The 26,013-nt window shown below is 44.3% G+C and overlaps 1 protein-coding gene across 1 annotated transcript; it reads left to right on the top strand.

The window, feature by feature from the left end:
- The first annotated feature begins 6,236 nt into the window (after positions 1 to 6,236).
- LOC123344903 (butyrophilin subfamily 1 member A1-like) lies at positions 6,237 to 25,563 on the top strand. Its single transcript, XM_044981404.1, has 7 exons — positions 6,237 to 6,421; positions 8,716 to 8,832; positions 10,972 to 11,319; positions 13,808 to 14,089; positions 20,377 to 20,481; positions 24,412 to 24,432; positions 25,329 to 25,563. Exons 2-7 carry the CDS (start codon positions 8,733 to 8,735, stop codon positions 25,403 to 25,405), a joined length of 933 nt encoding a protein of 310 aa, XP_044837339.1. The 5' UTR covers positions 6,237 to 6,421; positions 8,716 to 8,732; the 3' UTR covers positions 25,406 to 25,563.
- The last annotated feature ends 450 nt before the right edge of the window (positions 25,564 to 26,013 follow it).

Genomic DNA, 26,013 nt, shown 5'->3' with positions numbered 1-26,013 from the left:
TCATTCTCTTGATTTTCTTTTAAATTCCTGAGGTTGGGAGCACTGGGAGAGGCAGGCACAGGGCGGGTTTAAAAAGAGGGATTTAGACGCAAGAAGAAAAATGTGAATGAAAATAAAACAAAAATAAAGGGAGAGTCGATCAGAAATGATGGAAATCAGAAATGAAAAGAGGGACAGGAAAATATCCCTGGCAGGGGAACCAGCTGGAGGCAGCAAGAGGGGAAGGGATAAAATTAGGGGAAAGAAGGGTGCGGCCATGGGGGAAGATCAGTGACAGGGAGGGGAGGAGGGTGGGAGAGAGACAGAAAAATAAACAGGGATCAGAAGTGAGAGTTAGAAAAATGAGTGGAAAGGGACAGTATGGAAGGAAAGGGAACATTAGAGGGACAGAGATTTATTAAAAGTTCCTGAAAGTGACACTGTAACTCATTAATTCCCTATATTTATTCCTGAACGACTGTCCTTTTGTTGTGCCATTAAGAAAACTGTTCTCAGTAGCTGGGGAATCTCCTTTCCATGCTGTGGTTATTAAGGCTCCTTCTCGACTCCATTTGCTCACCACCTTTAGTTACTTACTGTAAATAAAACATTACAAACAATTCTTCATGTTTGTTCCACTTCACTGTCCCAGCTGCAGTTGTTGAGGACACAGTCCTTGGATTTGCTTTCTGATTTGGTTGAGTCCCTTCAGCACCCAGGGAATACTGTTCCCCTAGGAGGACAGTTTGGGTTTACTGGGATGTGTCACTCTCCAGCCTGTGCTCTGTCTCTGTCCTGTGCACACCCATGTCAATCAGGAATTGCTCAGCTGTGTTCTGCGGAGAGGAGGCTGGTTGCACAGGGTGCGATCCAGGACTTGGTGTTGCAGTGCTGAGCATCACAGGGCTTAATTTGTAGGCAACCTGAAAATCACAGTCTGCAACTCTGGAAAGCTGAATCAGGTGCCTGAGCTCCCTACATAATGCATGGGCATCACAGGTACCTTACAGTGCGATTCACAAAAGCCAGTTCACAAGGCAGGGAGCCTGATTTAGGGTTTACTGATAATATTAATTTAATTTATCAATTTTATTTTCTTATTTTATTTAATTTTAATTAATAATATTAATGATGATTATCAATATTGATAATAATTAATTATTAATATTAATAGTATGGGGTTTATGCTTGCCAGTTTGTTTGATTAGAAGATAAAAGCTCTTGTCCCGAATCAGGCTCCACAGAATTTAGAAAGGACCCTCAGGGGTATGACAGGAAGCTCACACTGAGACAGAACTAGCCTTAAAGATTTTTTATTTAAATCAGTAATAGTAAGTAAATGGTAAAATACCCAGAGTTACAAAGTTACAATTGCATTACTGCTATTCAGAAGATACATGTGATAATATAGTATTATATGCAACAAAGCTTTGGTTAATATATTCACACCCTTCCTTGATAACCTGGTGGTAAGAGACACAGGACCAGCCTTGTGGTTCCGGTTTCTCAGCTCTTGAGTGAGGGATGCAGTGCTTAGAAAGCTAATGCTACTTAGGGTTTACTTAACTAACTTAAACTTAAAAGCAAAACCTAATAAACAATACTTAGAATAAAGCTTAGGGAAACGTGAAACCCAATGCCTGATGGGGCAAAAAACATTGTCGCGAGTGGCTCTGGATACAGTTTCCCCCCTCCCTCCATGAAAGCAATGGCAGACAACTGTTTTGTGCCTTTTTTCCTGGGTGAATTGTGCAGATGCCATACCACGGGAAGCATGGAGCCCACCCAGCTCAAGACAGCAATCATGAACATTGTAAACACCTCGCGCATTCTCATGCAGTTTATGCTGAACCAGAACCTGCAAAACCAGGCAAGGAAGAGGCGTCGAGAGCAGCGTGGAGATGAGACTGATGAGGACGTGGACACAGAATTCTCTCAAACCGCGGACCCCTGCACTTTGGAGATCCCTCTGGTAATGGGGCAGATTCCAGCCATTGAAAGCTGATTCTGGGCCCAGGAAACAATCACAGACTGGTGACACCGCATAGTGTTGCAGGTGTGGGACGATTCCCAGTGGCTGTGAAACTTTCGCATGCGTAAGGGCATTTTCATGGAACTTTGTGGCTTGCTTTCCCCTGCCCTGAAGCGCCAGAATACCAAGATGAGAGCAGCCCCCACAGTTGATAAGCAAGTGGCGATAGCCCTGTGGAAGCTTGCAACACCAGACAGCTACCGGTCAGTCGGGAATCAATTTGGAGTGAGCAAATCTACAGTGGGGGCTGCTGTGATGCAAGTAGCCAAAGCAATCACTGAGCTGCTGCTACCAAAGTTAGTGACTCAGGTCATAGTAGATGGCTTTGCTGAAATGGATTTCCCTAACTGTGGTGGGGCGATAGATGGAACCCATATCCCTATTTTGGCACCGAAGCACCAGGGCAGCCAGTACATAAACCGCAAGGGGTACTTTTCAATGGTGCTGCAAGCATTGGTGGATCACAAGGGACGTTTCACCAACATCCACGTGGGATGTCCGGGAAGGGTTCATGACACTCGCATCTTCAGGAACACAACTCTGTTTAAATGGCTGCAGCAAGGGATTTACTTCCCAGACCAGAAAATAATGATTGGGGATGTTGAGATGCCTATAGTTATTCTTGGGGACCTAGCCTACCCCTTGATGCCATGGCTCATGAAGCCATACACAGGCAGCCTGGACAGTAGTCAGGAGCTGTTCAACTACAGGCTGAGCAAGTGCAGAATGGTGGTAGAATGTGCATTTGGCCGTTTAAAGGGACACTGGCGCACGTTACTGACTTGCTCAGACCTCAGCCAAACCAATATTCCCAGTGTTATTGCTGCTTGCTGTGTGCTCCACAATCTCTGTGAGAGTAAGGGGGAGATGTTTATGGTGGAGTGGGAGGTTGAAGCAAATCGCCTGGCCTCTGATTACGCACAGCCAGACACCAGGGCGATTAGAAGAGCACACCAGGAAGCGGTGCGCATCAGAGAAGCTTTGAAAACCAGTTTCATGACTGGCCAGGCTACGGTGTGAAAGTTCGGTTTGTTTCTCCTTGATGAAATCCCACCCCCTTGTTTGCTAATTCCCTGTAAGCAACCCACCCTCCCCCCTTCGATCACAGCTTGCTCTCTAAGGAAATAAAGTCACTATCATTTAAAAATCATGCATTCTTTAATAATTGATTATAAACATAGGAAGAGAACTGACAAGGTAGCCCGGGTGGGGTTGGGAGGAGGGAAGGAGGGAAGGCCACCAGTCTATGCTTGTTTCCCAGGCCCAGAATCAGCATTCCATGGCATGAACCTGCCCCATTAACACCATTATGTCCACATTGCCGGGGCCCGTGCTGTGAGAGAAGTCTGTGTCCATGTCCTCATCACTCTCATCGCCATGCTGCCGTTGCCTCCTCGCCTGGTTTTTCAACTTCTGGTTCTGCATAAACTGCACGATAATGCACGAGGTGTTTACAATGCTCATAACTGCTGCAGTGAGCTGAGCGGGCTCCATGCTTGCCTTGCTATGGCATCTGCGTGGAAAAAAGGTGTGAAACAATTATCTGCAGTTGCTCTCACGGAGGGAGGGGCGACTGACAACTGTAGCTATCCCACAATTCCCTCACTCTCTGACAAACATTTGAATTCTGAGTTGAGCTTCCAATGCCTGAAGGGTCAAAAACATTGTTGCGGGTGGTTCTGGGTACATGTCGTCAGGCCCCCCTCTCCCCTCCATCTAAACAATGGCGAAAAATTTGTTTCTTGCCTTTTTTTCACTGTCACCGTATGTCTACAGGATGCTGCTGGCAGATGCAGTACTGCAGTGCTATACAGCAGCATCCCCTTGCCTTGCCTATGGCAGATGGTGTAGTATGACTGGTAGCCATCATTGTTGTCACATGGGTGCTCCTGGCTGGCCTCGGTGAGGTTGGTAGAGGGCAGCTGGGCAGACATGAGTGCTCCTGGCTGGCCTCGATGAGGTCAGTTGGGAGCAGGGGTGGCTCCTAGACATTTTGCCACCCCAAGCACGGCAGGCAGGCTGCCTTTGGCAGCGTGCCTGCGGCGGGTCCGCTGGTCCCATGGGACCAGCGGATCCTCTGCAGGTAAGCCGCCGAAGGCAGCCTGCTTGCCACCCTCACGGCAACCGGCAGAGCACCCCCTGTGGCTTGCCACCCCAAGTATGTGCTTGGCATGCTGGGGCCTGGAGCTGCCCCTGGTTGGGAGCATCTGAACAAAAATGGGAATGACTTGAGGTCATTCTCTTCTTTAAGTTTTGTGTAATGGAGATTCAGTCCTGCCTGGAATATCATGCCAGCTGGAGGCTTCTGCCTCAGGCTGCTCTCCCAGGGTAGCACCGCGTGGTCACACCTACCCCAGCCTACCCCTTGCTCCCATGGCTCATGAAGTCTGGACAGTAGTAAGGAGCAGTTCAACTATAGGCTGAGCAAGTGCAGAATGGTGGTTCACTCTACTTCCCTGTAAGCCCTCCCCTCCCCCCTTTGATCTCTGCTTGCAGAGGCAATAAAGTCAGTGCTGTTTCACATTCATGCATTCTTTATTACTTCACCACGCAAATGGGGGGATAACTGCCAAGGTAGCTCAGGAGGGGTGGAGGAGGAGGGAAGCAATGGGTGGGGTTGTTGTAGGGGCACCTCGAAGAGTGGCATGCAGCTCATCATTTCTGCAGGATGTCTGGGGCTCTAACCCGGGGCAGCCATTTGTATTAGACAAAACTTAAAGAAGAGAATGACCTGGAGTCATTCCCATTTTTGTCCAGGTGCCTCCGACCAACCTCACCGAGGCTGGCCAGGAGCACCCATGACAGCAGCAGACAGTACAGTATGACTGGTAACTGTCTTTGCCAACTTGCAAAGGCAAGGGGATGCTGCTGTGTAGCGCTGCAGCACTGCGTCTGCCAGCAGCATCTAGTGGACATATGGTGACAGCGAAAAAAGGCGAGAAATTATTTTTTCCCATTGCTTTCACAGAGCGGGGGGCTGACGATATGTACCCAGATCCATTCATGACAATGTTATTTCACCATCAGGCTTTGGGAGCACAACCCAGAATTCCAATGGGGGCGGAGACGGCGGGAACTGTGGGATAGCTACCCACAGTGCAACACTCCAAAAGTCAACGCTAGCCTTGGTACTATGGATGCACGCTGCCGACTTAATGCGCTTAGTGGGGATACACACAATCAACGGTATCAAATCCATTTATAAAAAATCGACTTCTAGAAATTCGACCTAATTTTGTAGTGTAGACATAGCCTTAGTCTGACCCACACCCATCCCAGTGGGAAAGTACCAAGTTAAGATGTTGTCCAGTGACAGGTAACAGGATCACCTGACCCTGCAGTGTCAAAGGATCCTCCCAGGAAACTTCTCAGGAAGGAGGGAGATTAGTATCTTCACAGCTCTATTGTTCCAGGTTGAGGGCATACTGTCTAGTGGGCATTCACCAGGTGCAAACACAGTTGCAATTGCTACATAGTCAATATTTCTAACTGTCTATACAGAATTGATACATGCATATAAATAGGATAATCATATTCAGTAACTATATTCAGAACCTTTCCAATGGCATCTTACCTGACCCATATTGCATAAAACATATTTTAGTTACACCATAATCATATAATAATAATATGAAGAATATGGGGTGCAGTGTCACAATTAGTATTTCCAACCTATCAATTATTGCATGATAGAACTTTGTTTGGTGTCCAGTCAGAACTCAGGATTCCTTAATCCTATTCTCTAATTTCTCTTTTCAGCCTCAGACTGAGTCTTGTCCATACAGATGGTCAGAGCTTCAATCTTCTGATGTTACAGTCATAAAAAATGAGGTTCACCCTAAATTCCAGTTTAGCACTGCAAAGGTATTATTAATGTTATTTCTAACTATCCACAGGAGAATTTTAATTCTGGTGACATCATGTAAAAAGTAATTATTATTTGTGACATTTACTACAGTTCACACAAATGCAAGAACAAGTCTTTTCAAAATCACTCCTGAATTCAGGGCATTTGGAGTGCTGGAATATTTGAATCTTCTGGTAGGGACAATTCTATCTCAGCAGCAATGTGGCTGTTTCTTTAAGAGGAGATTCTAAAATTACACACAGCGTTTGCAATTACGCCATTTCCAAAATGCCCTGTTACTTTCACTTTCAAACTCAGTAAATGCTGCAAGAGGAAAGCACATTTATCAGTGTGGAACAACAGGATTCTTTTTTTTTAAAAAAAAAGACTTGCTAGAAAAGGCTCTGATCAAACTGCAGCTATTTTATATCCAGAAGTAGTAGCTGGGCATCTTGAGAAAATGAAATAATTGATATTTTAAGGACTATCTCGACAAACATGAGGATTTCAGAAGGACAGCCCACACCCTAAACACCATGCAACGTCTCAAAAGGATCAATCAGGTAGGTGAACTCTGGCTGCTTGACTTTGTAATATTCAGGGCTTTTTCTTGGACAGATTGTTATTAACACAAAGATTTGATAATCCCATGAGAATTTGTTTTGCTCTTTATGAAAACAGTACCTCACATGTACATTCAAAATACATACCCTCAAACTGCATTTCAGATCAGTTTCCTAGCACTGCTGGATTTTTACAGTACATTCAATAAGTAATTTGTTTCCTCTGTTACTGTGTTTCACTCAAGAAACCCGGGCTCAATCCAGTTTTTAGTGATGTTAAAGGGAGATTTGTAACAAAGTGACTTCCTGTATTTAGAATATAGGAAGAAACATAGAGCTGCAAACTCAACTGCAGTCAGTATAGTTTCCTGGCCTGCCTGTTGTCAGTAGTTTTCGACCTGACTCTGGGGCTGAGTCCTTTTGCTTCTGATACTTTAAAGGAAAAAAGGTCCAGTTTTGTCCAGAATCAACGGAAACAAATTACAGCCTTTATTCATTTTGAGATCTGTGGGAATTAAGCATGTGCCTAAAATGAAGCACCCTTTGAAATGTATTGCTGAATATTTTGGTATTGGTCTTCTGTATGCATGTCAAGTGATCCACAACAACCACTGAGTGATCAGTTTGTACACACTGCATCGTTATCCTGTGATAAATGAATGTTGCCTCCTATATTTGTGGCCACAGAGCTATAGAAGGGTGGCCAGCAGGGGTGATTTTGATGGTCCTGGGTTTAGGGAAGATTTGATGGCATAATGGCAAGAAAGGCCCATGTAACAAACTGTGAGACAGGTTATTCCCTGTGTGAAAAGCCATCAGGGAGGAGAATTCAAGAGGGTATCTCTTGGCATGATTAAAAAAAGGGGAATTATTTCTCATTAAAAAACTGCATAATTTTTGTTTAATTTGAAATGTTTATGGATCTTTCTTTTTTATAAAAAAACAACAGCTTGAAGTCATTCGGAAAAAAATGAACACACACACTTTAATTTTGGGGGAGTGGGTCTTGGGACTTTCCCATTTTCTGGCTCTCCTCCTCCTCCTCCTCCTTCTTCTTCTTCTTCTTCTTCAGAAATGATGCAGGAGAAACATAATAGCAATAAATAAAGCATTTCTTTTAGTTTGAACTTGTCATTTGAAATTTACTTGAAATAAAATTCATTTTGAAATATTTATTTTTAAATTAAATCCCAAAAAGCGTTGTGGTTATTTCTGCATTGTTCTGAACACCATTTTTTTCATTTATTGTATAATGACAGATATTGAACTATTCAAGTGGTGTCAGTTCTCTCATAATTTTATCATGTCTTGAAATATTTGATATTTTCCTTAAAACCCCACCTGTTCTTGTCCTGTGATTATGAGAGAATTTCAGTTTTAATTTTTAAAGAAAGTTTCTAACCCTTGTGATTGCAGAAAAAAGCTTGAGAATATGACCTGAGTGTGACCTAAAATCTCAGATACCAAAAGGCAATTAAAAAAAAAACCCACATGTATTTTTTTTGTCCGTGTGGAAGAACAGAGCTCCATGAGTGAGCGGATCTCCTACATGAGCAGAGATCTGGATTTTGTTACATGTTTTGTACAGTGCCTCGCTCAATGGGGTCCTGATCAGTGACTGGTGCCTACATGCTATGGCAATAAAAACAAAATACCATAACATTTTCTGGTCCTATCTATTTCCCACCTGCTGCGTTTTATGTACAGCGTATTCAACTTTACCTATTACACTGGCTTATTGTTTCCCATGATGGGAACAGAAAAAACTGGGGAGGGGGGGTTATGGGATTGTTGTGAAGAGAAAATTCTACAGCTGTTTTTTTAATTACAAAAAGGAAATCTCCTAACACCTGTGATTTTAGGGTCAGATTATTAAAACCTCTCAGTATTGGTCTGACCTTGCTGCCCCGTTAGTCATTTCAAGTTTTCCCGTTGACTTCAGTGGGGCACAATTCGGCCAGTGCTCAGTGATTTTCAAAATCCTGCCCTTAATTTTCTTAATTCATATTCAGGGGAGTTTGTTCTTTCTCTCTTTTGCGGGGGGAGTCATGGGACATTAATATCATTTGACACTGATCTACTCTCTTTTGTGCAGACTACGGGACGACTGCTGTCACTGCATAATATGCAAATGAGTACACATCACAATGCATTTATCCCTATTTTTATTTGATGGGTCCTTTGCAATCTTCTGTTCCTCAAACTCTAATATTCAGCTTGTCCTAATCACTGCAGCCTACTTATGAAGTTATACTGTTGTTGTGTTCTCTTTACTCTTCCTGTTGTTTGTCTAGATGACGTTTCAGTGAAGATGAAGGTTCTCACGTTCTGCCACAGCTCCGGATTCAGCTCCTCTCTGCCTGGTCTTGTTGTTTATTTTATAACTGTTTATGTTCACAAGTTGGAACCAGGTAGGAATCCTCACGGCCTCTATGGCTTCCTATAGGTTTTTGTTTATGCCCCAGGCCTGCACTGCCTTACAAATGGGCTGAACTTTATGCACTGTGAGCAGTCCCAGTGAAGTCAATGGAAGTAATCCCAGTGTGTAAATGTAAGCACAGAGCGGGAACAGGGCCTTACTTGTTGTTTTTTAGCTGTGGTTTCTGTTGGTGCTGGACTATTTGATCTGACCTAGGGGTAATTCGCAGTCTGTTTGTTCATACATGTATTTTGTAAAGATTGCCAAGAAGGCCCAGATCATTGGATGGACACTCTTTTACTGCGGAGTAATACAAACCTAAAGCATTAAAATGATTAGGTTTTATATTGATAAAAAGAGCCCATCACTCTCTCTTTAGTTGAAAATACAAAGGTGAATGGACCCATAGCAGTTTGGTTGGTTGGTTTTTGTTTGGTTTGTTTTAAAAACACCTTCCTGCCTCCCTAAGCCTTCAGGACTAATAACTCCCCAACACACCTTATCTCAATTACATCCTCTTCCAGCCATTCCCTTCCCAACAGAGAATGGACTCTAGATGTACCAGACCAATGGGGTGTTACAGAACTGAAGATCCTTCATTGAAAGCTTCCCACCACCATTCTTCTCCCACTAAATCCAGTGGGACTGTAAGACTGAGCATCCCAGCTGCTCTCCATCCCCCTGTAGTATCACATGAGGGGAGAGGTGGTAGCCTGGTCCTAAACCATTTAGTGCTTCATGTGTCAAAAACCAGACACCTTGAATTGTACCAGAAATATACTGGGAGCCAGGGCAGATCCCAGCACTAGGGTCACAGAATTCTGGTTGAAGAGCACAGATAAGGAAACAGGAGGTGACAGCCTGCAAGAGCTGCCAACCATTCCTCAGGTGATAATGAGATTCCCACACTGCAAACCTGAGCACTGAAAGCTGGCAAGGCCCTGAGGTGCTGATCCAAATTCCATTGAAATCACTGGGATTCTTTCCATTGACGTCAGCAGGATTGGGATTAGTCCCCAGCCACTTAACATTTCCTCCACTTTCTTCCCGTAGTTTACCAGGCCTAATCCTACTCTCTGTGCAGAGCACGGTACTTCCAGGGGCAACAGAATTGAGGGGGCAGACGTAAAATATTTTTTTCTCTTTGAATTACTTTTCTTTTGTGTCCTGGTCAGGGCCAGATTTAGGGACAGGTGACTGCCTGGGGTGCTGGACATGAGGGATGCCAGGCTCAGGGTGCTGTTTTTGTTGATAGCAATCAAAGAGAAAATAGAATGTTTGAAGTAAAATGCTCCTAAAACTGGCCCTATTAACATTCTAAGTTTGTCACATACTGTAACACTATTTACTACTTGTCCACCCGGTGTTGGTGCATAGTTCAGTTTCTTGATGTTAGTACATTTCGGTTATTCTTAAAACTAAAAAGTTTTTATAAGTTTTACAGATCCTAGCATGCAAATTTATCATTTTATGAGACAGAGATAAATTGTGCATCAAAGTCATGAAATGAGCTACAAATGTGGTTTAAAAAATAAAAGGTATTTAACAAACGAGGGGTGGGGGGGATGCCGAAGATGTTTCTTTCCTGGGGCATGATTTGGTGTAGGGCCAGTCCTGGTCCTGGTACCTTTAACAACACAGTGTATGATGATTAGACCTGAGCATGCTGTCACTGACACTGTCAACAATCATGTTTTGTTATCCGACTCCCCAGGATGAGCACTGAGAATATGTCCACATTTATTTGTGCGTGTGTGTGTGTGTGTGTGTGTGTGTGTGTGAATAACAATTACACATTTTTGACTTGAAAAATCCATAACACAGAGTGTTCATTCACAGAGCACTTCTCCTTGGTGTTCTAGTGATCAGCATTTGGTGCTGTCATTGCCATAGTGTGGATTTGATTCCCGGTGAGGGAAGGCTAGTGCTTTCCCATAGGGAAATTCTATGGCCTGTGTTATGCAGGTCAGACCAGGTGATCACAATGGTCCCTTCTGTCCTTTGAATCTATGAAATAGCTCCATGAAATATAAAATACATAAAACTGGACTTGTCTTGTGTGTAGCACTGAGTAAATGTACATGATCTTCTCTCTGAGTTTATTTTCTTTGTCTCCTGGTACATTCCACAGCACAGTTTCAAGTGGTTGGACCTGACCACCCTGTCACTGCCATTGTGGGTGAAGAGATTGTGTTACCCTGTCACCTGTCCCCTAGGATGAGTGCTGAGAAGATGGAGGTGACGTGGTTCCGGTCCCAGATCTCCCCATTTGTTCATCGCTATGGTGATGGAAAGGACCAGTACGAGCTGCAGATGCCAGAATATCAGAGGAGGACAGAGCTTTTGAAAGATGGTCTGATCAATGGGAGTGTTGCCTTGAGAATTTTCAGTATCAGACCCTCTGATGAAGGACAGTACCACTGTTTAGTTCTAGATGGTATCTTTTATGAAGAAGCACTACTGGATCTAAAGGTGGCAGGTCAGTATCTTGTGTCTGTATTTCTCTCTGGGATGACTCTGAGTGATTTGAAGGGCTTGTCAACCCTGGGGTTTATTTTGTACTAACTGCAATGCTTTTTAATAGAGATGGGCTGTGTCCACAGGATGCAAATCTTCCAAAATAACTGCCCAGTTAATGCAAATTGGATAATCCACTTCAAAAGCCATACAAATCCCCTGTGCATGGCCAGGCTTTATGACCTGTGCCATCAGCACCTTCTTTACAGCAGTGCATGCCTCCATAGCACCAGCCCTGATGGCTGAGCTACCAACATCAGGTTGGTGAGTTACTGACTGGTAGCAATCAGGGATGGAGACATTTCAGGTGGCGATGGCCACGTGCTTCTCCACATAGAGGGGAGCTCTCATGTTGGTGTGATGCTGCTGCAGCTGCAGGGTGAGGTCTGCACAGATCTCTAGGAAAGTGCTCCTTGTCATCTGGCCATTCTGCCTCCATTGCTGGTCATCCCAGGACCACATCATGAGCCTTTCCTACCAGTCAGTGCTGACTTCCTGAGCTCACAACGCAGTGCTCAGTCAAGCAAAGCTGCTCCAAGAAACATTTTTTTCTACAATTATCTAAGTTGCTTCCTCCTCTCTACCGAAATCGGTGCAGTAGCTTGGTGTCAGACTCCCAAAGCCACCGGGTTATGTGATCACAAATACACGTGCAACAGCCTCTGTGTGTTAATGAGTGCCTGGACCATGACACACAGCATGTTCCCGCCGTGCTGGCTGACAGCAGTTTGAAAATTGTACTAACTCACAAAAAACAGAAGAATCACATGATGTGTGAAGAGAATTCATGAGAATTTGCTACTGTGACCCCAAATTACAGAATTCTGGTGGCTTCTGGAAGGTATTTCACAGTGCACCAGGACAGAAATCCCAGAATGCGTAAAGCCCGGCAGCAGGGCAACCCAGAATGCTGATTGCCTGTTCCAAAATGTCTCTGCCCTATTTATATGCTAATTCAAAGGAAAATGGGTAAAAGACAGCCATGTGCACACAATTATTTTAGAATAATTATTCTTTAACAGTTAATGTTCACAAACCTAATTTAAATTAAAAAAAAAACAAAACAAGCCTTCATTCATTCAGGGCCGGCTCCAGGCACCAGCATTTCAAGCTGGTGCCTGGGGCGGCATGCCGCGGGGGACACTCCGCCGGTCACCGGGAGGGCGGCAGGCGGCTCCGGTGGACCTCCCGCAGATGTGCCTGCGGAGGGTCTGCTGGTCCCGCGGCTCCGGTGGACCTCCCGCAGGCGTGCCTACGGATGCTCCACCGGAGCCGTGGGACCAGTGGACCCTCCGCAGGCACGTCTGCGGGAGGTCCACCGGAGCCACGGGACCGGCGACCAGCAGAGCGCCCCCCCACGGCGTGCCACCGTGCCTGGGGTGGCAGAATTCCTAGAGCCGCCCCTGCATTCATTTCCTCACAGGAACTCCAGTGTGTCACTTTTGAAAATGGGATGTAAGTTCCTAAGTCAGATAACTTTGAATATTTTACCCGTGGTCTGTTGCTGTTGCAGAATTCTTGTACCAAATGTGAAGACAATTGGAGAAAGGGCACTTGAATTATTGTGCCTTCTTCATCAATAGTCATGTAGCTATTTTGTCATTTTCAGGGTATGGAGGAAGAGAGTCAAATAGAGAAATAACACCAGATTTCCTGTTTTCACATAGCTAAAATCTAATGCCCAGGACTAAATTTTGTTTCCTGAGGTAATCGGCCCTATTGAAAATACCCTTCCAACACTAAAGGATGGGACAGACCTTTATAGTGGGACAAACCTGCGCAGTCTTCACTTTGTATAACTAATTCCAAGTTAAACTAGTCACATCTGTGCTGGCCAGGAATGCCCATTCAATATCCTATGGGCACTAGATACTCCATATCTGAAAAAGAGAACCTAGTGATTTGCTTGCCCTGGGACACTCTGGTATCACCTTCATTCTGCTGAAGGCTACCCAAAACTTTGAGGAGGAAGAATTGATCCTGTGACAGGCTAGTCTCCACTGATTTTCATCAATCATGAGGCAGTTCAAGATGGTTATGCTTACGGGGATGTCCAGAAATTTCTCCCCTTCTGCTCGGATATTGTATTTGCAGGGTCGAGTAGACTAGACTGATTATGATCAAAGAGGAGACATTTCACCTGAAGGTACATTTGAAATACAGGGTTGATTTTTCTGGGATGTTTGTTTGTTTGTTTTTTTAATCTGCTAAACTAAATTATCAATTAAAGGAGTTCATAGAGCATAGAACCTCATTTCTGAATTATATGTGGATCCTGGGATGGAAAAATACTGAGGAGAAAGGTTTCCCTCCACCTCCATGAAATAATTACAATTTCTTGTTCATATAGTTTCCTGAGTCCATGAGCATTGGGAATAAAGGGGAAGTTTAAATTCTTATCCTCAAGGCTCAATAGCTGCATCAACATGGATTTATTCATTTGTCTCTAGCTTCAGGTTCTGCTCCTCGTATCTTTGTTGAGGATTACCAGGATGGAGGGATCCGAGTGGTATGCCGATCAGCTGGATGGTACCCAGAGCCCGAAGTGCTGTGGAGAGATCACAAGGGACAGCCCTTACCTTCATCCTCTCTGACAAATTCCCAAGAAGCCAGCAGACTATATAAAACAGAAACTTCTATCATTCTAACAGAAAATGCAAATCAGAACTTATCCTGTTTGGTCAGGAACACCCGCCTCAGCCTAGAAAAGGAATCATTATTTTATATATCAGGTCAGTAATCATCAAAAACCACACACTGAACAGGAACAGAAAAAAATAAGATGACAACCCTGGTATTGGCCACTGTCTGAAGACAGGATATTAGGGTAGATGGACCTTTTGGTCTGACCCAGTATGGCCGTTCTTATGTTCTAACCCACTGATTAGCTGTGTTAAAACTAATCAATAGCAATGAAGGCTAAAGTGTGTATTTAAAACAAACAAACAAAAAAGCAAGAAACCCAATTAGTTAATGTTGTGATCCCCCCCCCCCCCCGCTGCCCCCAGAGTACCTTGAATGTTAATAGGACTTGTACACATCAATAATTTAGCCTTGTCTACACTAGGAAGGTTTTTGCCAGGATATCTCTACCAGCAAAGCACTTCTAGTATGTACACAACTATACTGGCAAAACTGTACTTTTGCTGGTATAGCTAATGCCAGTTCCCCAAACTGACACAAACTATATTTGTGTGTAAGTGCAAGTTTTTCAGTATAACTTTGACTGTACTTTTGTCAGCCTAACGATGCTGATTAAAATTCACATCCCAAACTGATATAGCTGTGCTGGCAAAAAGTTTTTTCTATTGTAGATTAGACCAGGGATAGGCAACCTATGGCACATGCGCCAAAGGCTGCACGCAAGCTGATTTTCAGTGGCACTCACACTGCCCGGGTCTTGGCCACTGCCGGTCTGGGGTCTCTGCATTTTAATTTAATTTTAAATGAAGCTTCTTAAACATTTTTAAAACCTTATTTACTTTTACATACAAAAATAGTTTAGTTATATATGATAGACTTATAGAAAGACCTTCTAAAAACGTTAAAATGTATGACCGGCACGCGGAACCTTAAATCAGAGTGAATAAATGAAGACTCGGCACAGCACTTCTGAAAGGTTGCCGACTCCTGGACTAGACATTAGGCACTCTTGAAATTCCCACTGTGATGGGTTCCCCCATGGTTGCCAACTGGAACTGGGGTACAGCTGAGCCCTCTGTTATACCAGCCTGGGCTCCCTCTCACACTGTGCTGCTGTGACAAGATGCAGACCACTCCCAGTCCTGCACTTCCACCAGCATTTGCACAGGCAGGGGCACACCCTGCTGCAGTCACCTGAGTGCTTTACCTAAGCCGCTCATGGATCAACAATAGAGGCACCAGCCAGTTTCCCAGATTCCCAACCCTGCATCCCTACTGGAGTTTAAACCCAGAATTCTACCATCTTGCACTGCACAAGGGTCTGTATGGTGCAAGATCATTTAAATTAACCCACTCCCCCCTCAATGTGGGGAAGATATGCAACAGCCTTTGTTAACTAGCTAAGATTTTTCCCAAATTCTTCAATCAAAAACACACTGGTTAAGATAAAACGCAAAACAAGTTTATTAACTACAGAGAGATTTTTAAGTGATTGTAAGTGATAGCAAACAGAACAAATCAGGTTACCTAGGAAATTAAACACAGAAAAAAAATTACCCAGTTTGCCCATACCACTATGTGGAAAGGAATATGCACAAAACCTTTAACTGAGCTGAGATTTTTCCCAAACATTTCACTCATACCCACGCTGTTCTAGGTTTAAAAAAAATGTATAATAGATTTATTAACTACAGAAAGATAGATTTTAAGTGATTAGAAGTGATAGCAAAGAGAGCAAAGTAGATTACATAGCAAATAAAAACATAATCTAAGCCTAATATACTACACAGGATTTGAATCAAGCAGTGTCGATAGTACCATCAGGTTTCCATACACAGGCTAGAAATCTTTTTAGTCTGGGATCAGCACTTCCCCCAGTTCAATCTTTGTTCATCCAGATGATGTGCAGAGGGAGTGAGGACCTTGGTGATGTCACACCCCATCTTTTATAGTCTTCCCATATGGTGAGAGCCCCTTTGTTTCAAGCTAAGTTCCCAGCCCAGTTTGTGGAAAAATACAGGTACCAAAATGGAGTTCAGTATCATGTGGTCTGGTCACATGCCCCTGCATGCTTGATGAGTCATAGCAGCCATCATCCATAATCTGGCTGAAGAATACACAGTTGAGGATAAGCCTTTTCCATGGTCCATTGTCTTAGCTGATGAGCCATTAGCACTGTCTAGTTTCTTCATTGTATTTGAAAGGCTAGTTGTGGATGTTTCCAACTTTACAACATCTTTCAGTTACACACATACAGCAAACATTAATAACTTTATGTACATACAATCCAACAAGATATTAATGTTCAATAGATCAAGACTTAAAATGGTACCTTACAGGGCATACTTTGTACAAAACTTATCATAATTATATGACAGTGGTGAATATGGAGTGTCACACCCACCCATACTGTATAGACTGGTCTGATTACTTTTCAATCTAGTTACTTTACTTCTCTACCAGAAATGATGAGGGAATTGACCTGTCTGAAGAATGTGTTATGTTCCATTTGCTTTCTTTGATTTAGGAGATTTTGAATATCTCACTCTAATCCTTTAACTGTATTTGAGTGAACAGTAAAAGGAAGGCACAGTAGACAAAATCCTCCCCACTCTTACATAGATGTGTGATTATTAGATAATCCATTGACCATTTTGGGGTGAGGGAATAGAATTTAACTCTGTTGCGAGGCTCACCCCCCATGGAAATCCTTGGCCCGCTGAAGTCAATGGCAAAACTTTTATTGAGTTCAGCAGGACTAAGACGACATCCTTTACTGCAAATAGTGATGATCACAGCTCACCACCTGTCTAGCCATTCTCAGGTTGCACCATTGCAGAGATGACTTTTGAAGAGAGACTGAAAGCAGGACAAGATATTGGCTTTGTAGATTTTTGACTGGCATTTTCCCCATTCTTAAGGAGTGGTTTGTGTGAAAGCACAAAACACCTTGTTGAAGAAATAGAAAGTTGGCATCACTGGTGAAGTAAACAGGGAGTCAATCTGGTGGTGATACTGGAGTGGGGCTAACCTGGAGAGCTTTGTAAGTGAGGACAAGAAATTTGTGTCTGGTGCATTGGAAGAGGGGAGCCAATGGAGGGATTTAAAGAGGCCGGTAATATAGTCAGAGAGATGACATCTTAGCAGAGGTATTTTGCATCAGTTTGATTTGGAGGGGAAAACTGAGGCCTGGGAGGAGGAGATCACAGCAGTGAAGATGTGGGATGATTGAGGTTTAGACCAGAGTTTGGAAAGTGTGGGCAGAGAGAAAAGGTCAGACCTGGGAGATGATGTATAGGAAGAAGAGTGAGATTTAGACCTGTGGTTTAAACAGGAGGATCACAGTAGTTTCCTGCACAATAAGTTTGTATGAATTGTGATTATGATTCATTGAAAGATCTGGGGGGAGATAGTGGATTGACAAGCAATTTTTCAGACAACCTGGCAATTTCTGTGTTCTTTAGCATTGATAGCCTTGCTCTCCCCTGGCATAACACCACTCTGATCAATGACTTTAACCCTGCAGCACTCTGACTCAGGGCTGCCTGGGGAGGGGGCAAGTGGGGCAATTTGCCCCGGGCTCCGCAAGGGCCCCCACAAGAATGGCGAAGGCTCACAGCCCCGGCCCAACCCGACCCCATCTCCGCCCCTCTCCCGGAGCCTCAGCACATCCAGGAGCACCTCTGAACAGCGGCACAGTGTGGCTCCGGCGGAACCCCTGAGCTCCGCCCCGCTCAGAGCTGCTTGGTAAGGGGGCGGGGCTGCGAGCTCCAGCAGGGCCTGCGCTCCCTCCGCTCAACCTGGAACTTGCAGCCCTGCCCCCTTACCACACGGCTCAAAGCGGGGCAGAGCTCAGGGACCCTGCCAGAGCCACGCTGCAGCTGTCGAGAAGCTCCTGGATTCATTGCAGCTACAGGTGAGGGGGAAGCCGGGGGTAAGGGGCCGGGGGGATTGGATAAGGGGCAGGGAGTCCTGGGGACAGGGAGGGGGTAGAGGTTGGGGGGGCAGTCAGGGGACAGGGAACGGGGGAGGGAGTTGGATCGTGGGCATTCCAGGGTCTGTCAGGACTCAGCGGGGGGGTGGATAGGGGTCAGGGAGCAGGGGTGGGGTCCTGGGGTGGTGGTTGGAGGGGGGGGTGTCTCTGGGGGAGGTTGAGGGGACAAGGAGCAGGATGGGTCGGGGATTCTGATGGGGGGTGGGCAGTCGGGGGCAGGAAGTGAGTGGAGGTCAGATAGGGGGAGGGCCAGGCTGTTTGGGAGGCACAGCCTTCCCTACTCTAAAGGTCTTTCAGCAGTTTGAAGCTTGCAGAAGAGCCAAACTGTTAGCTTTTCCATTAGGGCTACCATCCCTTTCACTTCTCAAATGCCAAATTATAGTCTACATTTAATTTCAGTGCCATAGGGAGATTCACGTCAGGGGAGGGTAGCTTCATTTAAAATTAGCCACTGGGGGAGGGATCACATGAGAAGAGCAATATCCTACACCACCTACCTCCTTCCTAACCCTACCAAGGGAGACCTCCCTCCCCTGCATTCCCTGAGGCTCCAGAGGGGTTAATTCAGTGGTTCTCAAACTTTTGTACTGGTGTCCCCTTTCACATAGCAAACCTCTGAGTGTGACCCCCCCCTTATAAATTAAAAACACTTTTTAAATATATTTAACACTATTATAAATGCTGGAGGCAAAGCGGGGTTTGAGGTGGAGGCTGACAGCTCGTGACCCCCCTTAGTAATAACCTCGTGACCCCCTGAGGGGTCCTGACCCCCCAGTTTGAGAACCCCTGGATTAATTTAATTTTAGCACCCAGTGTCCGTACACATGCATATGCTATTTTGAGCTTTTCAGTGTTCACAACATAGGCTCATCCCAGATTCTGGAACAAGCTCAAATGCTCAGTTCATGGAGTATGTACATAAGCTGTATTAAAGACAAACCCACAGTAACTGTCTCCAGTTTGTGAGGGACCCTGTGGAGCCAGTCTCTAGGAAACAGATAAATGCATGGAGGTTAAGTCCATTAATGGCTGTTAGCCAGGATGGGTAAGGAATGGTGTCCCTAGCCTCTGTTTGTCAGAGGGTGGGGATGAATGGCAGGAAAGAGATCACTTGATCATTACCCTCTGGGGCACTTGGCATTGGCCATTGTTAGTAGACAGGATACTGGGCTGGATGGACCTTTGGTTTGACCCAGTGTGGCTGTTCTTATGTTCTAACCTAAATGAACCCAAAGTTATGGATACAGATATGAGTCAAGGAAGCCAGCAGAGTATCAGAAACCTGGAAAAATCTCTGCCTGGATGGGCTCAGACGTTTGGTCACAAGCTGAGGTGATTCAAAAGTTTTGGATTTTTTTTTAAGTAGAATTTTTTTATTGTTTCATTAAACAATCAAACACAGCAAGCAGCAAATATTTGGCCACACACTTCTGAAACCCAAACCATGTTCAGGTTTTGGCAGACTAATTTCAGCTTTTCAATTAAAAAAACCACAACAAATTTTGAAGGAAAGCAGACATTGTCCATGATTTTTTTCCTGCTTTTTAACCCCCCTTAGTTTTCGATCCAGAAAAAGTTTTGATGGAAAATATTTGTCCAACCCTTTTAATGAGCTTTATGCCTTTTAGCACTAGCTGATGCTGAGAACCAGTGATACCTTGTAAAGAAGTTTTCTCAAAACTGGGTTTGTGCCGAGATGCAGGTGGTTTATTTTTCCCAGGGCCACCCATAGGGGGGGAGCAACTGGGGCAATTTGAATATCTCACTCACAGGGGCCCCCATGAGAATATAGTATTGTATAGCATTGCAATTTTTTTTATGGAGGGGGCCCCTGAAATTGCTTTGCCCCAGGCCCCCTGAATCCTCTGGGCGGCCCTGCTCTGACTCATGGTCACTACTATTGCTAGTAACAGTATTATGTTAGATGCCTCACATGAGATTGTAGCGCTGCTGTGCTGAGCACTGCAAAAAAAAAAAAAAACCAGAGTGAGAATCGGTTAGAAAAAATGTCTAAATAATCAAGACACAAAAAAGGCTGGAGAGGAAATGGAACCACAGAGCGGAAAGGACTTGTCCAAGGTCACACACATGGTCACCAGCAAATCAGGGACCAGAACTCAGGTCTCTCAAATCCCATCCCACTGCCCAAGGGACTGGAGAATGTTGCCTCTCATTGCAAATCAAACCGGGGTTCACTTATACACCGATGTACAAATGTGATGGCTGTCTTGGTTGGAGTCATTTTTAACATCAGTTTCCTGTGTTTTATGTAGTGCCTCTATTTTAGACAAGTCCTATGGGGGTGTTATATGAAATGGAGTTATTTGATTTTTGTCCCTGCTTACAGAGTAATATGAGTCCCTCTGGGATTTTGTTTTTCAGATCCCTTTTTCCCAAGGGTGAATCCCTGGATGGTGGCTCTGAGTGTGATCCTGGTGGTTTTGCTTGGTTCCTTTGCCCTTAGTGCTTATCTCTTCAAGATCAAAGGTAACTTGAGGAGCAGGAAATACAGTGCAATTCACAAGATATTTTCTTCAAAGAAATGAGTACAGTGAAAGATTTGACACTGGGCCAGGCCTGATGGGAAGCATCTGACAGCACCACCGCCAGCAGCACTTTGGTCTGGGGGGAGGGGTGGTAATCTGCACCAGCTCCTGGCTCCAGGCACAGAGAACATCTCCCCCAGTACTTGTCTGCAGCATTGTAGGGTGGAGTGAAAGCTCAGGCCACTGTCCACTGCTCTCTGTCCACTCACCACCCACCTTTGCAGTGGTGCGTATTGTGCCAGCAGAGCCTCCCCCAATCCAATGCACACGACAAGGATCCAGGGAGCCCATGCATGGGCCTAAGGAGTTTCATTTCCCCCTTACTCCCCTGTGTCAGGGTGTTGTGCAAGATACAATCTTGTCCTAATGCAACAGACCATGACATTTCCATGTATGGTGGGGGACGGAATTGGAAGGAGGAGAAAATTGGGCAATGGGGCTGAACCAGAGATACCCAGATCAAAGCTGTGTTATCTGCATCCTGCTCAGTCTTCTGTCTCCCAGTTCTCTGGTCTCACTTCCCACATGACGCTGCAAAGCCTGATAGATATACTTAAAATCAGGTTTTGCTAATAAAGTGCAGTGCACCCTCATGCTACATTGGTGCTCCCTGTGGAATAGCCAGTAGGGTAAGTAAATAAATGTGTTCTTGAATGAGGAAAAGAAATCACAGCCATTTAGTAAGTCTCTTTCTTCCTCTTTCCATAAGTCAATTTTTTGTACACAGTTGTATCCCCATAGCACGGTGGTGGTGGTGGTTTCCCATTCTATTAGATGATTTACTATTCAGTGTAACATTTTTAAAAATGGGGTAAGCCTGAATATGAGGAAATTGCACATCAGAGTGTGATAAGAAAACCTTACGAGCAACAACAAAAAAGAGGGCTTTGTACAGAAATGACCTCTTAGGTCAGATGATCTACTGGTATAAAGCAAAATCATGCTATTGAAATCAACGGAGCTTAACTAATTTCCACAAGTCCAGACCCACAAAGGGGCTTGGGTGTTCCAACACTGAACATCACAACACCAAACTTTTAGATGCCTAGAAAATCACTGGAACACCACCGTGATGTGGAGAGAGATGCACGTTAGAATGGGATCCATAAAAGCCAATTGCAGAGGGGTGTGTCCTAAGCCACACCCTTCTCACAGAGTTTGGTGCCTAAATCCAGGCTGCAGGGAGGTGACTAGCTCTGCTTGCTGGCCACATCCACGAACCCCTCTCCTGGCGTCAGGCTGCTTGGGCTCCAAAGCCATTTCTTGTGACAATGAGTGAGATGCCTGCCTAGCTCACTTTGGCAGAACAAAGTAGAAAAAGGCTTAGCTCTCTGTAGAGCCTATTGCTCAGGAGCCAAATGAATTATACTGAGCACCTGCCGAGAGACAGTCCAAGAGCGCTGAGAGGAAGCTCTGACTCAGAGGTTGTGTGGCTCAACATAAACTGTTTTGACTCTAACAGCTGAGTACTCACCCAGGCCTTGTGAGTTTAAATCCGATGATGGATAGAAATTGGAAGGTGCCTTACTATAATAGGGGGTTTTATTTTGAGGAAAATGTAATCTGAGTACAGCAGATATGCAGAGGTTGTTCTGATATTTTTGAAAAGAAAATAAATTCCACATGTAAATGCTCATTGGGGAGGTGTGGGAATTAGGGAGCAGAGGAGCAAGGGAAAGAGGTTTGGAGCTGCAGTGAGGGAAGAAGGGGCTATGGAAAGGGGATTAAACTCACTGACTAAAACCTTTCTTAATGCAGTTGCCTTCTGGTATCTTGTACTATTCCGGAGTGACAAGTTGGAAAAACAGGGAATACAGAATTGAGGTATTTGCCCCAATGACCTTTATTCTTCCTCCTCTAGTGCTGGCAATAGCTACTGGAAATTATCTGCATGCACACTAGCTGCATTCACTGTTAGGTGCACCTGTACTGAAGGGTGGTCGGGATCCATGGGAGCAGCTTGGCAGAGCTGTGATTGTGATCTGAGGTGAACTGCATGGACTGTGCCCCTTGGGAGAGGGAAGAGCCACTCTCCTTGACCCCTTTGTGTGTATTTGTGTACCCCAAATAATTATAAATACTAATAATTAATAACACAAAACTGTAAAAATGCCACCATGATTAGACAGAGTAAATTAGATGGTTAGAGGCAAAAACATATCCTTTAAAAATTGGAAGCCAGAGTTTTTGTTCCTTTCTATTTTCCTCAGTAAGATCTGACAAGTCCAGTGTAAAAGGATAATTAGGCAGGCCAAGAAAGAATTTGAAGAGCAACTAGCCAAAGATGCAAAAACATTTCTAAGTACATCAGAAGAAAGATGGCTGCCAAAGCGTCAGTGGGGCCACTGGACAACTGAGGTGATAAAGAAGCACTCAAAGAAGACAAGGCCATTGCAGAGAATCTAAATGAGTTCTTTGCATTCGTCTTCATTGCATAGGCTGTAAGGGAGATTCTCTTTCTCCACAACAGTTATGATTTTATAGATCTCTATCATACCCCATCTTAGTCATCTCTTTTCCAAGCTGAACTGTCCCAGGGGTCACTCAGTGAAATTAATAGGCAGCAGGTTTAAAACAAATGCAAGGAAGTATTTCTTCACACAATGCTCATTCAACCTGAGGAATTTGTTGCCAGAAGATGTTAGATCCAAAGGAAAACTGGGTTGAAAAAAGAATTATATAAATTAATGGAGGACAGGTCCCTCAGTGGCTATTAGCCAAGATAGTCAGGGATGCAACCCCATGCTCCAGATGTCCCTAAACCTCTGATGGCTAGAAGCTGGGACCGGATGACGGGATAACTCACTTAATAAATTGCCCTGCTCTGTTCATTCCCTCTGAAGCATCTGGCACCATCCACTGTCAGAAGACAGGATCCTGGGCTAGATGGACCTTTGGTGTGCCCAGTATGGCTGTTCTTATGTACCTCTTTTCTTTGATCACACATATACGAACATATGTGCTTGGTGAGATCTAGCATGCCTCATTTCAGTGCTGTGTTGGATGATTGTCTACAGGAGGGCACAGGGTCTTCTTGCAGTGGAGGATTGTCAATAGTTGGGAGGTGATGTGGTCTGTGAATTTAATGAAGGTAAATGAAACAATGTCAGTTGGCATAGTGCACATAGGGTTGAAGCAGCTATAAAATTGAGCAGATGTGTTGTTTTCTGTGGAATAGGTGAGGTGTTTCAGTGTAGGGCTGATGGCGGGTAGCTCCTGTTCAGTACGGGGAACAGGCAGTATGAGAGTCTAGGTGTTTTGGGTGTACTGAAGTATCACTTAACAGGAGCAGAGTTCCAGTTGTATGTTCAGTCTTGTACCTTTACTCTGTATTCCCTGCTTTTCCAAAGGTTCAGTTTTGCTGAAATTGATGTTCTGGAATGCACAAGATACCATCAGCCTTAAGTTTGTGTTAAAGAGCTTTGGGCACTGAATGTTAGTACTGACACAGACCAATGCTATAGACGCAGAAGGAGAAAACAAAACTAAACCTTTTTGCCTTTGGGGTATGCATCTAAGTCTCAGTCATTCTGAAATATCTAGAGCTAACGTAGAGTCTCTTCCTGTGACATGCTGCAATGTGCACAATGGCTCTGACACTTGATCCACAGCACACAGCCTGCTGCCTATGCAAGGCACTGAATGGTACAGAGGGCCTTGCATTAGCCTGCTCGTCATAGGTGAATTTCAGTCATCATGTATATAATCCTTTACAAGTAGGCTTTCCAAACATGCTTAAGTGATATAGGGATCATTGGGACTTCTGCCCCTCAGTAACTTAGGGAACTTTGGAAATCCCACCCCAAATGTATATCCCTGGAAAGATAAGCCCGTCTACTAATAATTGATCCATTTTTGTTTTGTTTTTCAGAGAAACATGCAGCAGAACTTAGTAAGTGTCATTCTCCTTCTTCCTATATGTAAACCCTTTTGAACAAAGTTGTGCCCTTATAACTTTCTTTTTCCCCATGTATGTTTTTTGTCATGTTTATAGTATAAAATAATAAGAGGTCTCAGATTGAATTTGAGAATTCTAAAACCAAAAGCTAACTTGAAATAACATTCTGAGAAATTAAAAAATACTGATATTTTGAATAGAAATAGTAGCTCAGCCTTAATTTTAGTTCTGAAAATGTAGTGAAATAAAATGAAGTAACATGACATATCCTCTTTTGGTAAAGATATATGTAGAGTTGTGGAGGGCATGGTTATATGACTATTAGTCAAAGAAATAGCAAATGCTCAAATGTTAACATAAGAAACCTTCTTTCCCCCTATTCTTGTATATTTTTTATAATAACCCCTCTTCCTACAGAATTCACTAGAAGACATAATTGATTTCAATAAAAGCAGGAACATGCCTTAAATAGATTTTGCTTGTTTGTTTTTTGCAGTGTACGTGTAGTGTGTTTGCAGGTAAAATCTGATTTATAACTTAGTAGGAATAATTCTACAGGAAATGGGATTGTTTTAGAATATGAAACAACCAGACAGCAATGCTCACACAGTATCTGTGTGGTTTGTTTTATTGTACATTTCTGGTAGAATTTGTAACTTCCAATTTTCTCAGTGTGTCGGTTTATACAATGTTGAATCCTGTATATAGAGCATGGGTTCAGATAACTTCTCATTTCATCTGAAGAAGTGGGTCTTTACCCACAAAAGCTTATGCCCAAATAAATCTGTTAGCCTTTAAGGTGCCACTGGACTCCTTGTTTTTGTGGATACAGACTAACTTGGCTACCCCTCTGATACTTTTCTCATCTTTGTTTATCTGGTTGGTTTTAGGGTGGAGAAGATTTGTGGCACCTATAGAAGAAGGTAAAGTTAATATTTTGTCAATGTTCAGCTCTCACCTCATGTGAAAATGTGTCACCTTTTCCCTCACTGTAGGAGTGTGTTTGGACCTGATAGTTCAGGGGAGTCCTCACCAGCATTCTACATTTTAAAGGACGTCATAAGGTTGTAACTCTTTTGCCAGGTGGTGTTGGCAGCAATAAGCATCAGGTTCAATATCTAGGGGTTCCTCTTAACAAGAGGACACTGAACTGGTTTGAGCCCCTATAACCAGGGCCAGCTCCAGGCACCAGCCTACCAAGCACGTGCTTGGGGCGGCACCTGGGGAGGGGGTGGTGATCGGGGTTTGTTTTTGGTTTGGCCAGGTGGTGCTGGGGGGTGGGGGGACTTGAGTGGTGCAACACAATGCTCGGGGAGGGGTCGGGCAGCGCTCGCGGGGGCAGGGCGGCACTCTTTTTTTTGCTTGGGGTGGCAAAAATGTTAGAGCCAGCCCTGCCTGTAACCTGAGAAAACTAAACACTACCCCAGGTGCTCTAAGAGGTGATACTTCTCACTTGCAAGCACTGAGTCAGTGTCCTAGAGCCTAGGCTGCATCCTGAGCCCAGAAGCCTACACAGCAATGAGACAGCCCTGCAGCCCGAGCCTGGTGAGCCTGCGTCAGCTGACATGGGCCAGC

The sequence above is a fragment of the Mauremys mutica genome, chromosome 12, assembly GCF_020497125.1.
Source record: "Mauremys mutica isolate MM-2020 ecotype Southern chromosome 12, ASM2049712v1, whole genome shotgun sequence".
Lineage (NCBI taxonomy): Eukaryota > Metazoa > Chordata > Testudines > Geoemydidae > Mauremys > Mauremys mutica.
This window is presented reverse-complemented; position numbering and strand designations above follow the sequence as displayed.

What these genes read in the sequence shown, in the direction of transcription:
- LOC123344903 (XM_044981404.1), top strand. Translation starts at nt 8,733, where the DNA reads ATGAAGGTTCTCACGTTCTGCCACAGCTCCGGATTCAGCTCCTCTCTG. An exon ending in TGTTCACAAGTTGGAACCAG is followed by an intron (nt 8,833 to 10,971) that starts GTAGGAATCCTC and finishes TACATTCCACAG; the next exon opens with CACAGTTTCAAGTGGTTGGA. An exon ending in ACTGGATCTAAAGGTGGCAG is followed by an intron (nt 11,320 to 13,807) that starts GTCAGTATCTTG and finishes ATTTGTCTCTAG; the next exon opens with CTTCAGGTTCTGCTCCTCGT.